Source organism: Sander lucioperca, chromosome 22, assembly GCF_008315115.2.
Source record: "Sander lucioperca isolate FBNREF2018 chromosome 22, SLUC_FBN_1.2, whole genome shotgun sequence".
Classification (NCBI taxonomy): domain Eukaryota; kingdom Metazoa; phylum Chordata; class Actinopteri; order Perciformes; family Percidae; genus Sander; species Sander lucioperca.
In genome coordinates, this window is record NC_050194.1 from 9,181,323 (window position 1) to 9,195,374 (window position 14,052).

General features: G+C 42.1%; 1 protein-coding gene across 1 annotated transcript in view; it reads left to right on the plus strand.

Moving 5' to 3' along the window:
- pkd1b (polycystic kidney disease 1b) overlaps nt 1–14,052 on the plus strand; it is a 47,895-nt gene that overhangs the window by 19,614 nt on the left and 14,229 nt on the right. The window contains exons 17-31 of the mRNA XM_031295378.1: nt 608–758; nt 912–1,049; nt 1,771–1,915; nt 2,012–2,719; nt 3,553–3,706; nt 6,190–6,445; nt 6,572–6,767; nt 7,398–7,565; nt 8,357–8,497; nt 8,593–8,803; nt 9,848–9,971; nt 11,122–11,265; nt 11,836–12,271; nt 13,503–13,617; nt 13,703–13,905. Of these exons, the coding sequence (XP_031151238.1) occupies nt 608–758; nt 912–1,049; nt 1,771–1,915; nt 2,012–2,719; nt 3,553–3,706; nt 6,190–6,445; nt 6,572–6,767; nt 7,398–7,565; nt 8,357–8,497; nt 8,593–8,803; nt 9,848–9,971; nt 11,122–11,265; nt 11,836–12,271; nt 13,503–13,617; nt 13,703–13,905 (3,290 nt within the window). The remainder of the gene's footprint in view (nt 1–607; nt 759–911; nt 1,050–1,770; nt 1,916–2,011; nt 2,720–3,552; nt 3,707–6,189; nt 6,446–6,571; nt 6,768–7,397; nt 7,566–8,356; nt 8,498–8,592; nt 8,804–9,847; nt 9,972–11,121; nt 11,266–11,835; nt 12,272–13,502; nt 13,618–13,702; nt 13,906–14,052) is intronic.

Below are 14,052 nucleotides of genomic sequence, written 5' to 3' on the forward strand. Positions count from 1 at the left end.
CCATGTGAATGGAAGCTTTCAGTTACGTAAAATGCTACCACCACTCCCTACCGTCCAAAGGAATTTTACAAGTATAAAAGTATTAAAGTATTGGGGGGCCCTGGTAGCTCACCTGGTTGAGCGTGCACCCCATATACTAAGTCTGCAGTGGCGCGGGTTAGAGTCCAACCCGTGGCTCTTTGCTGCATGTTATTCCCCTTCTCTCCCCTTTCTTGTCTTCAGCTATCCTGTCAAATAAAGGCAAAAAATAAAGTATTTATTACATAACTGAACAAAACTGTACAATGTATTATTATTTGGGCTCAAGTTTATCACACCACAGATTGTATGGGTTGTAGCTGCTGCAGTATTTGGCCAATCACATCTCGCATTAAATCAAAGAACGCTTGTAGTGATTGGCTGCAAACTGAACCATGTAAATAGTAATTTCTTGGTAGATCTGGGTACAAAAACAAACAAATTAAGATATTGTTTGACTGGAGAAGTTTCACTACTGCTTGGTTATGGGTTGCTACAGTACCGATACCCAGCCCTATTCCACGTCATGCCAATTGTCTTTGTCATTTTTTCGTGAACTCTCACTCTTTCTGATTGCTCCTTTCCCTAGAATGTTGACAGTTGAAAATCCTGCAAGACACGGAGTTGCCAGTCAGTGGCTCAGAATCAAGAGCCAGACAGAGCTGTGGGCTTTAGTCCAACATGGCAATCCTCAAGAGATCATCCCTTATTCCATTGCCCTCACCAGTCAGCTCAATCAGGTAATGTGTCAACATCATATCTCATCTGCCAGTGCATGAAATGACACTTTATACAGATTCTGATTAACTATAACCCAATGAGTAAATGAGAATCTCGACAGGTTTGCATTTGCTCGGAATATGGACTAATGAGTTTCACCCACCGGTCCACAGATGGAGCCTGTACGGACTGCCATGGAGCTCATGGACAGAAGGGAGATCCGTGAAAATGTGACCCAAGCCCTGGCCTCTCTCCCCGTGTCCTCCTTACTGCATGTTGATCAGATCAGCTCAGCGTTGTCACTGTCAACTGTAAGCAATCGCCTAGTTTGTTTCCTCATCATTCTCAGCCCAAAACATTTATCAAGTGATAACTAATTTTGGAAATGCTTCATAATGAGACAGCTGCAGAATCTCAAACGTCTCAAAGATTTTGAATCTATTGAGAACATTCTCATATCGGAGGTGGTGGAAGTCCTGCATTGAAAATGTTACTTAAGTGAAAGTATGTAATGTATCATCAGGAAAATGTACATAATGCAGAAAAATCCTTACATTTTAGAATCTGGAGAATGGCTAATCATCTCAGCTGGACTTGTAGGCCTGTATATTGTGGGGTAGTTTAAGTTATAATAAAACATTTTTTATAAACTTCATGTGTGCAAAAATCTCAATTTGTAAAGTAACTAAAGTTGTCAGGTGAATGTAATGGAGTAAAAAGTACAACATTTCTGAAATGTAGTGGGAGTAGAAGTAGAAAGTAGCATAAAAAAGACTCAGTAAAGTACAAAAAGGCAAGAAAGCCATTTTTTTTCAGCATTAAAGATGGCGTAGGTAGGACTGTGAAGATCCAGGACTTAGCCAGGTGGTGCCAGAGGAGCCAGATTTTTTTTTTTTAATTACCTGCTTCTTGTAGTTCTACTGGAACATAGGGTCAGTTTCAGCAAATATGACAGAAAGTTAGTTTTATAAGGCTTACCTACTGCACCTTTAATTCTGTAAAAAATTTCATTATTATCTCTGTTTTCCCAAGGCTGTTCCTAGAGAATTGGTATGTGAAAAGTGCCAGGAGAAGGTTCTGGAGGCTGTGGGCAAGATGATCCATGTCATGGAGGAACAGATGAGTCTTGGTGTTTTGTCAGCTGTGGAAACAGGGAAGAACATCCTTAACATCATAGGTGCTGGTCAACCACCATCTCCTGCATTCAAACGGTCATGTGCTAATGGTGAACTTTACCGAATGGGTGAATATTCTGTGTTCTCTTTGTTTCTAGGTAGCATCCTGGCAGCTGCCTCTGAGTCTGTCAGTGCTTTCAGATCTCACCCAGCCCACACACGCACTCTGCACTCAGCTTCCACGACCGCCCAGTCAGCGCTGGGTCACGCCGGGGCCCTGATGCGCTCTCTGATGCGTTCCCGTGTTCACAGCGAGGCGCCCCTTTCACTATCCACTGATTATATCAACACAGTGGGTTTCCACGGAAACCCCACTGACCTCCTCTGCAGTCTCCAGTCCAACCAAAACCAGATCATCCCGTCCGAGTCATCATCAGCTGACAGATCGAAGAGTTCTCGCCCGTGTCCGTTTCATATCCCCAGCTCCCTTACCGCTCACCTGAAGAGTCAGAAGTCTGACGTGGTGCAGGTACTGTTTGGTATGGATGCAGAGTTGGGATCCAACCCATTGCTGACTGGAGCCGACCCTCCAATTTCCACTGCTCTGGTTGCCATGGAGCTCAGCACACCTCAGGGCCAACCCATCCCCATCCAGGATCTGGACCTGGAGCAGGCCATACGGGTCACCCTGCCCAACAAGTTCCCTGTGGGACAGGACGATGTGAGGGTAGGTGAAGCTGGGAATGGGACGTGTCTGACTGTGACTCTCTCCACTGAAGGAAGGTTGAACCTCACAGTCAAAGCCGTGGATGGACTGGATAAAAACGCAGGTTTATTTATCTCCTTCAACTTCAGCCTGGACCCAGGTACAGTAGATTCTTTTTCTCCCTCAGGACCTAGCCTGTTTTATTCCTGATTTTTAAACTTTTGCACTTTGATAATGCTAATGACCAATTGGCCTTAATGCCTATTAACTTAAGGACCTACTTCTGATGCGTACAAAGCCACATTTTATCTATTTTCTATGTGTAGAATGTCTATGTCATTATATTATTATCTTTCAAATAACTCTGATCTATTTTCTTTTAGCTCTGTTTTTGTGCTCTACCAGCTTCTGAGAAAAAATATATTGCTCCATAGCTGCTTAATCTTGCATTGTCAGACCTATTTCCACAGTGCTGTGGAGATGGGTCTGGCTACACCACACATACATTCGCAGGAACTTGTTTTGGTGGAAAATTTGCACCCAGCAGACCCTACTATCTGGAGGGCAACAAAAGTCAGACATTTTCACATTTCAGACACACCGTCAGACACATCATGGCTGTAAATGTCTATTCATTAGGAATAAAAACAGACTAGCTTCCTTCGTTTTTAATACATCTAATAAGAATACAGTTTAAATATTATTAGTTGGCTGCCAAACTTTAATACAGTCTTGAACTAAAGTAACGACTGCCAGACTTTACATTAAAGTATGAATACATTTTCATGAATAAACAACTGTGGTTGTGACAGTTTTGAGAAGGTGTGGTGCATCCAGCCCATTTCAGGATGTCTAAAGTCATCTGAACGAGAGTGAACTGGTCGATCATGCAGCGCCTACATAATAATTTATTATCCTTACTGTATATCTGTGAGTTTTAGCATGAATTTTAAATTACAAAGGCTGTTTTCAAACTGCATTATGCATATCTAGGAGCTACTCCAGTGAGTCTGGGACATGTCAAGATAGAAGTGAGCTCTACAGTGCCAGGGACTAATGCATCCCAGGATTCCCTGGTGAGAGAGTGGGCTCTCACTCTCTTTGCTCCGACCACCTCCACAGAGGAAACCATATTTCTGTCTCCACTGTGAGTCACTGCTCTTTTCTGTAACTCAGTTCTCTGTCTGGTTGCTCATTTACCTGAACAAAGGAGTGTTGGTTACACTTTACTTGAAGGTAGCTACATGAGAGTGACATGACACACATTATAAACAAGTCATAAACGTTTATGACATAACGCTTCTTTTAGTAAGTGTCGTTCGGTTTTTGTCATGACAAGTTAGGATTAGGGTTAAGGATCTGACACACTAACCCGACGGCCGACCTTTGGCAGAAAAGGCAGACTGACTGACTGCCTCCCAGAGTTGGTAAAAAAAAATGCCTCAGAACACACCGAAGCGATGCCGACTTGAGCAAACGTTCTGCACGTGCGCGACACGTAATACGTCTCCATAACAGCAGGCAGCGCTAATCTGTATTGTCGCCCAAAAAATGAAAACCGGCAGCTGATTGGACAAACGCATCACGTGGGTCTGGCTGCTCCCGGATTTTACACCCGAGCATAATGGCGGCTCGTTCAGAATACGATCTCATATTTTACGAAGATAGTTCACCGAAACGTGTTTCTGAAAACATTTTAAGCGAGAAATAGACCATGCAGTTGCTGAATCTGTCTTCATTTCAGATTGACAAAGGTCAGTTTAAAAGATTTTCGTCAGATTTTGAGTGGCTTAGTCACGCTCATCCCGCTCGTCATTTCCGGGTTAGCACTCCACCAATCAGATTGGTCATGGAGTCCGACTGCCTGCCTTCCGATTCAACATGTCAAATCGGCCAAAATGAAGGCCGACGGCCCCTCCAACGGACGATGGCACGGAACATACAGAACAGACTCGAGTCACTGACCTCGCCAGACTGTCCGACGGCCAATTATCAGGTTGGTGTGTCAGGGCCTTTAGGATTCATGTGTCATGACAGTGTCATGTGTTCATGACAGTGTCATGTCACTCTTATGTAGATACCTTCAAGTAATGTGTTACAAAAGTGTTTTACATGACTGAATTTCATAACACTTTCTAATAACCATCCCTAATAAATGGTACATTGATAGTTAATTCATAGTTAATTTACTGTTAACAAACAACTCCATTTTAATAATGTTTACTAATTATTAGTAATGCTATAATTTAAGTTATTCTAACAGTTTATTGTTACACACATCATAACATCGTATATATTATGTTAAGCATTTATTAATGATGACCAAATGATTTGTAAACCTGTAAGAAATCTTTTGTAAAATGTTAATACACATCATTTGGATGCTATTATAAAGTAGTAACTGATGATTTTAATATCTTGTTAATGGTTCATAAATACTTTGTAAAGCATCTAAGAAAATTATTTAGATAGCTATAATCAGTGCACAAGAATTAAAATCATCTCTTTTATAGATCACTAAAAAAGATGTAAATGGGCCAGAAGAATGTTACTTGGTGCTTTATAAATCACTTAGTAATCATTTACTGATTATTATAAGCCTCAGTTACAACCTTATAATAGCCATCCAAATACTGTTTATTGATGGTTTACAAAACAATTATTAACCACTGACCAAGTATTAACTATCTATCTAAATGTATGAACTCATTATTTTATAGTACACTAAACTAATGATAAAATAACATCAATTATAATATTAATGAATACACATTATAAATACATTTATTTTGTTAACAGTGAAAAAGCATTTTACTAAAGTTAAAGTAACGATCAATGTATCATTTGTTAATGGTGGTTATTATAGATAGCTAGATAGGTAGAGATAGAGAAATAGATAGAAAGATAGAGATAGATAGATAGATAGATAGATAGATAGATAGATAGATAGATAGATAGATAGATAGATAAAGAGATAGATAAAGAGATAGAGAAACATTGAGATAGATAGATAGATAGAGAAACAGAGAGATAGATAGATAGATAGAATGATAGATGGATAGATAGATAGATAGATAGAGAAACAGAGAGATAGATAGATAGATAGAATGATAGATAGATAGATAGATAGATAGATAAAGAGATAGAGAAACAGGGAGATAGATAGATAGATAGATAGAATGATAGATAGATAGATAGAGAAACAGAGAGATAGATAGATAGATAGATAGATAGATAGAATGATAGATAGATAGATAGATAGATAGATAGATAGATAAAGAGATAGAGAAACAGGGAGATAGATAGATAGATAGATAAAGAGATAGAGAAACAGGGAGATAGATAGATAGATAAAGAGATAGATAAAGAGATAGATAGATAGATAGATAGATAGATAGATAGATAGATAGATAGATAAAGAGATAGAGAAACAGGGAGATAGATAGAGAAACAGGGAGATAGATAGATAGATAGATAGATAGATAGATAGATAGATAGATAGATAGATAGATTGATTGATTGATTGATTGATTGATTGATTTTATTAATCCCAAACTGGGACATTACTGTTTTACAGCAGCAAGTTACAAGGACATATAAAGTGTTACCCTGAATTTTCATCCCCAACAGTTTGGACAGGACAGACAAGCCTCTCTTTGTCAACCTGACCTGGTCTCTGGTGGACGGCTCTCCCGTCCATGTGTCGGTGTGTGTGTTCAGCTCTCTGTGCCAGTACTACAGTGTGAAGGAGAGGCGTTGGAGCAGTGAGGGTCTACAGCCACTGGAGGGCAGCACACTCCACGCAGCACACTGTCTCACCCAGCACCTCACCATGTTCGGGGCCAGTGTGTTCGTCCACCCTGGGGCTGTTGTTCTACTGCCACCGGTATGTGAGAACACAAAGCTATTATTGAGTGCATGTATTTTGAAAAAATACATTCCCCAAATGCAAAGTCAGGATTAGAAAGCAGGCTCTTCCCCCTCTCCCTCCATCTGTGTCTTATCTGTGCAGCCAGGCAGCCCCGTGCGTAACGTGCTGGTGGGGATTGTGTGTGCTGTCCTGGTTCTGATTCATCTGCTGGCGGGGCTCATCGCCCATAAACTGGACCACTTGGACAGCCTGAGACTGAGCCAGGTCCCTCTGTGTGGCCGAGTGGGGCTGTACCACTACAGAGTGCTGGTCAAGACTGGCCGGAGGAGAGGAGCAGGTCAGCCAGGGACAAGTCAACACGATGTAGAAAGGAAAACAAGTAGCAAAAGCAGGTTCTTGTTCAAATAATGAAACCTCTAACTGGGGCTGCACAATATGAGGAGTATATGCGATATGCAAACAGACACAATCTAAACAGATATTAAAGTGTACTCAGTTCTGCTACTTTCAGTATTCTGCTAAATATAACAAATTGCTTGTTAAATTTCAAACAAATGAAAGGAAATACTTTCTAACATTCTTTTATTGAACAAATTGAACATGGAATTGTACGGAAGAAGATTAGTGCCACGTGAAAATTGTATTTGAGTTCTGAGTTTAAAGTCAGAATTCTGACTTTAATCTCAGAACTCAAATACATTTTTTCATGTGTGGCCCTAATCCTTTTCCGTAGAATTGAATATAAACCACTAAGAAAAGAACGAGTTACATTTCAAAGTGCAGTTTTCTACTGATATTTTCTTTAAACTAACACAAAAAATCTCTAAGTGTTTTTTCGCGATGTGTCGCAGCCTTTCGCGATGCGTTTATTGCGCCAGTTGATATGGCGATGACGATAAAAAACATGATATATTGTGCAACCCTACCCCTAACTATATGTAATGGAAATTATTAATGCGCCCATCAGGTACCACAGCACACGTTGGCATCAGTCTGTACGGTGTGAACAAGAGCGGCTCTCGCCATCTGCAGAGGGGGGGAGCTTTTCAGCGTGGCAGCCTGGACCAGTTTCACCTGGAGACAGATGACAACCTGGGAGAAGTTTGGAAAATCCGCATCTGGCATGATAACACAGGTTCAATTTTATAGATAGTGTCAAATCAAACTGAAGTTATCTAAGGACACTTTACCGGTAGAGTAGGTCTAGACCGCACTCTATAATTTACAAAGACGCAACCAAACTCCAACATTTTGGTGCAACAGCAGCGAGGAAAAACATTTAACAGGCAAAAACCTCAGGCAGACCCTGGCTCTTGGTGGGCGCCCATCAGACACAACCGGTTGGGGGAGAGAGGGAGAGAGGAAACTGCAAACATATTCTTTTCAATTGTTGTTTGAAACATATAATCTAATATTGGCTCTAAATCATATTAAATCAAGTAATTTAGGATATTTTGGGAGTTACGTTTCGAATGTGGCCTAACTCCAAAAATCTTTGGTTCATTTAAAAAAACTTTCTAAAAACTTGTAGAACACCAACTAATTTGTTGAAAAATCAGATATTTTGTCTTTTGGATGTTGTGCGCCCTTGCTGGTGTGTGTCTGTCTGTCTGTCTGTCTGTCTGTCTGTCTGTCTGTCTGTCTGTCTGTGTGTATGGGTCTGTGTTGTCTGTCCCCCGCATGGTTTGGACCTGATCTGGGTTGGGTTGCGGGTGGGTGGGGGATTTTGGGGGAATTGAAATGCGGTTTCTCCTATACTTCATTCACCACTGCCTGTATGATGTATGTCATTTGTTCTGAAAATTAAATAAAAAATTGTTGAAAAAATCAGATATTTTGAATAAGAAAAAAAAAGAGCCCACCTTCTTACTCGAGACTGTAAGTAGTCTGGATGACTACGTGTGAATCTCATCTATGTAAATGTAGGTCTGGATCCGTCCTGGTATGTTGAGCATGTGGTGGTTTGGGACCCTCAGACAGACAATATGTTCTTCTTCCTGCTGGAGGACTGGCTCTCTGTTGAGAATCCGAAGAACAGCTCTGTGGAGAAGGAAGTTCTAGCCTCATGTAAGCGTATACACTTACTTTCAACTGAGTAATATGTACGTCATGTATCCGCTTGCGTTGATAACAAAGTCCGGTGGCTGTGTTGCTTCCCCCAGGTCCCGAGGAGCTTTCTCAGTTTGGACGAGTCTTTACCTCCCAGCTGATGTTTGGGATGGTTGAGGACCACCTGTGGCTGTCGCTATGGGAACGTCCAGCCCACAGCCGCTTTACCAGGGGTCAGAGGGTGACGTGCAGTGCTCTCATGCTGCACCTCTACCTGGCACTGGGGGCTCTGTGGTACGGGGCTGTTGGCATCGAGGGCCACAGGTAGGGTGGATTATAGTAGGGCAATATATCGATATTATATCGATATCGATCTATGAGGCTAGATATCGTCTTCAATTTTGGATATCGTAATATGACACAAGTGTTGTCTTCTCCTGGTTTTAAAGGCTGCATTACAGTCACATACAGTATAGTACATTTTCTGAAATGACCAGACTGTTCTAGCCGCCCATTATTTGCCTTTAACCACTTAGTTATTATATCCACGGTACTGATGATTATTTGTCCAAAATCTCATTGTGTAAATATTTTGTGAAAGCACCAACAGTCAACCCTATAATAGCCCAACAATACCGATATCGATGTATTTGGTCAAAAATATTGTGCTATTTGATTTCCTTCATATTGCCCAGCTATAGCTTATATGCCTTCAATATAAACCCAAAAACATTTCTTGCAAGAGAATTAATAATATAACAAATGTCAGATAATGTAGAGTAACTATCGAAAGCTTTATTTACATTTGATAACATTTCAATTAAAGGTGCAGTAGGTAAGCCTTATAAAACTAACTTTCTGTCATATTTGCTGAAACTGATCCTATGTTCCAGTATAACTACATGAAGCAGGTAATTAAAAAAAAAATCCAGCTCCTCTGGCACCACCTACAGCCTGTAGTGCGATTTGCAAAAATCCACCGCTCCCTGTTCAGATGCACCAATCAGGGCCAGGGGGGGTGTCTAACTGCGTGGCTTTAGCGGAAAGGGGGGGAGGGACTGAGAAGTTGTCGATGTTCAAATTTTTTGGCTAAGTCCTGGATCTTCCCAATCCTGCCTACAGCACCTTTAAGATACAGTCCTTCTTATTACTCTTTATAGTTGTGTAATATTATAATTTAAGGTAATATAACATTGATTGTCAGAAATAAATACAATGTAATGTGTTATTAGTATTTTTGGCTTATTCAAAAGGTACATTATGTAATTCTTTGTGTCATTGCATGCCATTACATTGTTCCAAAAATAAACCTAAGTATGTCAGTAGATTCTGACAGGATGGAACTGATTTGTGTCCCTTTGCCACAAGTGGACCGGTGTCAGCCCAGCTGCTGGTTAACTGGGAGGCAGTTGCCGTGGGGATGACTGTTGCAGTACTGGTGTTTCCTCTCCAGTGTTTCCTCTGTTTCCTGTTTAGGAAAGCTCACAGTCAGGTAACTTAAAACAGCTACTTTATTTAACTGCTGAAAGAAACCCTGTCTCCAACCAAGGTTATACTAGTTTAGTTATAATAGTTTAGTATATTTCATATCAGTTTAGTTTTGATTAGTTTATAGAGTGCATTTGTTAGGTTTAGTTTTTAGAAGAATGCCTTTATTTATGCCGCGAGGAGAAATTCACAATTTTCACTCTGTTAGTACAGTTGCACACACATTAAACACAGGCCTGAATTACACACATGCTCAGGACCTATACATGCTATACACACTAATTGTTACATTTGAAACAAGAGCAGAACCCAAATGCAGACATAAACGCAGAGCCAGAGTGAGAGTTAACAGGTTCATTCAAAGTACTTAAGTCAGGAGTGGTTCCGTCAGAGTTATCCAGTGGTCGGCTAGTGGTGAGGTCCAGTGGTGGTTGTCTGGTCCGTTGGTGGCAGGAGTCAGGTTCCAATAGTATCTGAAGCACAAGAGAACGGATAAGGACAGGCAAAAACACAAATAGCAAACAGGCAGCAAGTTTGAGTCATGAGGGAGACTAACTGTGGTCGTCTTGACTATGATCTGACGCAGAGTGGAGGGTTGACCGGGTATACGAAGCAGAGGTTGATTGAGGTAAGTGAGATGCAGCCACTCCTGTAATTTGAGACTGACCATGATGTTTAATGTTTAAACTTTAGTGTCCGATGTGAAGCAATGATGGCACAGCGCCATCTCATGTCAAGTTAATTTCTGTGGTTCAATGTGACGAGAGTTGACGCAAAGTTTAACCTGGCTATACAGTTCAGTTTAGTTTTTTTTTATTACAAAAAAAGTTTACAAAAAAAAATTTTTTCACTGCTTATTTTCGTTTTAGTTTACTATAATAACCCTGTTTTCAACCCTAACCCTTAGTTTGACTTTGATTTTTTGATGAATGAGGTTTGTTCCTGTCCGCTCTTAAGCGTGCCTTCAGTGTGTTGGTGATCAGAGGTCATTACAATGTGTTAGACTTGCGTTCTTAATTTGTTTGTCAAACACTGTGCAAGTAAGTGTTTGCCATTTATCTGAATGTACGTGTGTGTGTGTGTGTGTGTGTGTGTGTGTGTGTGTGTGTGTGTGTGTGTGTGTGTGTGTGTGTGTGTGTGTGGGTGTAACCCAGGTAACCGTGGACACGTCAGTTCCACCATCTCCTGTTTGTCACTCTGTGGAGATGGACGTTTACCTCGGCCAATCGGAGCTCTCTGGCCCTTCCTTCCTGTCTCTGCCAGACTCCTCCGGCCTAGTCCAGGACAGTCCTTCATCGGTGAGCACACACACACACACACACACACACACAAAATAATTGCTATTCTTCAGAGATGCGGACTTGAGACTTGGTGACTTGGACTTGAGTCGACACGAGTCGCCGTTTTGATGACTTGTAACTTGACAAAAAAAGAAATGACTAGAGACTCGCCTTGACTTGAGGCATGATGACTCGGATGTATGCGTACGTTTGAATGTTAGCTGTTTTGATTGGATGACTGGCTTGTCAGTCAAACTCATCGCTATGGCAACTCTTAACATCTAAGACCCCTAATGAAGTCTCATTAGTTGGACCAGACCACCACAATGGCTGCATCTGTGCCACTACTAATCACTTTTAGTTTAAAAAATGTCACTAATCAAACATTTTAAGAGTGCTTTATCTTGGGTGTAGAAAAAGGGACTAGTTTTAACTTGCCTTAACTAAGGACTCAATTTGACTTGACATAACCTGTGACTTGACTTGACCAAATGACTTGAGACTTACTTGGGACTTGAGCAAAGATGACTTAGTCACAACACTGCTATTCTCCTCCTGCTTCATGAAGTGTTCTTCCTGTTTCTGTAGTCACTGGAGAGCAAGGGCTTGGACTCTAGTATTCTGGACTTTTGGGCTGCGTCTGGCTTGGTGCCCCGGACAGGTGGTGCATGTCAAGAGGAAGGAATAGCGACATGGCCGTCCTGCGACAGCCTCCTCAATCTGCCAGTAGGCCCATGCCTCACAAAGACGAGCCCAGCCCTCAGCCTCTGCAAGGCTTTGCCCGCTTTGGGCCCTGTGCGCCAGCTAAGGAGAAAAAAGGCCCTGATGCAGCTCCGCCTGGCCCCACCCTCCTCCACTGGCTCACCTACTGCTCTTCCCTCTCCCCTGTACACATATCCGCTTTCAAAAGAAACTTCCAGTTCTCATCGATCCCCTGCTTCACTGGACCAAAAGGTCTCCACCATGAACGTTACCTTAGAGCAAGCTCGTAACCACAATCTGACAACACTTCTGACTATGTCTGGTGAGAAACTGTTGAAATCAGGGGCAGAGCGGGAAGGGGGGCGGGGGTTAGCGTTGGCTTCTGGGGGCTCCAGCCCCAAATGTTTCCTCAAAATCCCTGAATATTTTAAGGTTTTTAAAATACCTTTAACTTTGTGTCATTTCCCCTCAGCCTCTCTGACAGATTACTATAGCAAAAGTTCTAGTATCGCCATCTATAGGTCCGCCCTAGTCTATAGTCACGACGTTCCACTTCCGTGATTGCTCCAGTGCCGCCGGAAATTCCGCCAGATGTCCCTCATTTCAGCCGGATGTTCGTCACCTTCGGCTTTGTTTGTGTTGGCATTTTAAACTCTGCTCGCTTTATGAGGACTATGATTAACTGCTCCTCAGATCTCTGCAGGGTAAATCCAGACAGCTAGCTAGACTATCTGTCCAATCTGAGTTTTCTGTTGCACGACTAAAACAACCTTTGAAAGTTCCACCAAAACAAGTTCCTTCCCGAGGCTATTCTGCAGAGGCGCCGTTGCTCCGTCCGGCACTTAGCATCGCCCAAGACGATTGTGATTGGTTTAAAGAAATGGCAATAAACCAGAGCACGTTTTTCCCCCATCCCAGAATGCTGTGTGGACTAGCCAGACCCTCCTCCGCAGCGCTGTGGAGGAAGGTCTGGCAATGCGAGACTAGGTCCGCCCCAACATTGTCACAGTGTCATGGAGGGAAGTTCTATGCTACTACTATGACTACTACTATGCTATTCCCATTCAATTTCATTCCATTATCTCAGTTGGTTTGAAAAATAGTGCATATAGCTGCTGTAGTGGGAAAAGATTTCCCTGGGCGAGCTTCCCACCGGACCCCCCTAGGTTTGGGCTAAGCCCTGAATGGTCAATGTCTGGCTCCGCCCCTGGATGAAATAACTTCAGAAGATCATACTATATCAATAATGTACATGTGGAAAGTCTCTTGTCCCCCAGCCATCAGTTTCTATGTTCCCATGTTAAAGTGAGTTCTGTTACTTTAAAGGGAAAAACATGTTTGCAACTTGTTCTCTGAAGGTTGAAAGCTGTTCAATGTTAGGAACCATCAATTCAAGCAGTGCAGGTAGGCTTATGAAATTCTACCTCATCATTGCAAAAGTACCACATTGATTGAAACTAAAACATTTGAAGAATAGGACGGGTCCTTATAAATATGTGGCTAGATACAGCGTATGAACTAGTCTGATTGTGTATTTTTGTGCTTGATGCCAGAGGAGGATCTGCTGATGAGTATCGCAGCAGCAGATGACACAGCAGAAATAACTAACTCTAGCAACTCAGACAGCGGCCGGGATTCCCCTAGAACCACCTCCTCATTCTCAACCATGTAAGGATCTGTGAATCATGAAAATGCCAAGTCACGCACTTCTGTTTTGCTTATATATATGATCTATGTTACTGTCCTTTTTTAGCCAGAGCACCTCCTGCAGTAGCTGGTCGGAGCACTCCCTGTATGGGGCAGAGATCTACAAGCCGGCCCCACAGTCCTGTCTGTCCCTGTATGTGGCAGGACTCTACAAATGTCCCTCTGTGCTCTCTGTAGACTCCGTGGCTAGCACCTTCCTGCCGAGCCCTTCTCCTGACTCCACACGCTCCTCCTCCACCACACGCATAGGTACTAGACCCACAGCCCTGTTGGGTGAATTATACACAATCCTTCCATGTTTTCCCTGGCAACTGCATAATAAGTATAGGAATCACTGTAGACTATGGGATAAAAACACCCAGTAAACACCCAATCGGTATCTTTTTATTCACGTCT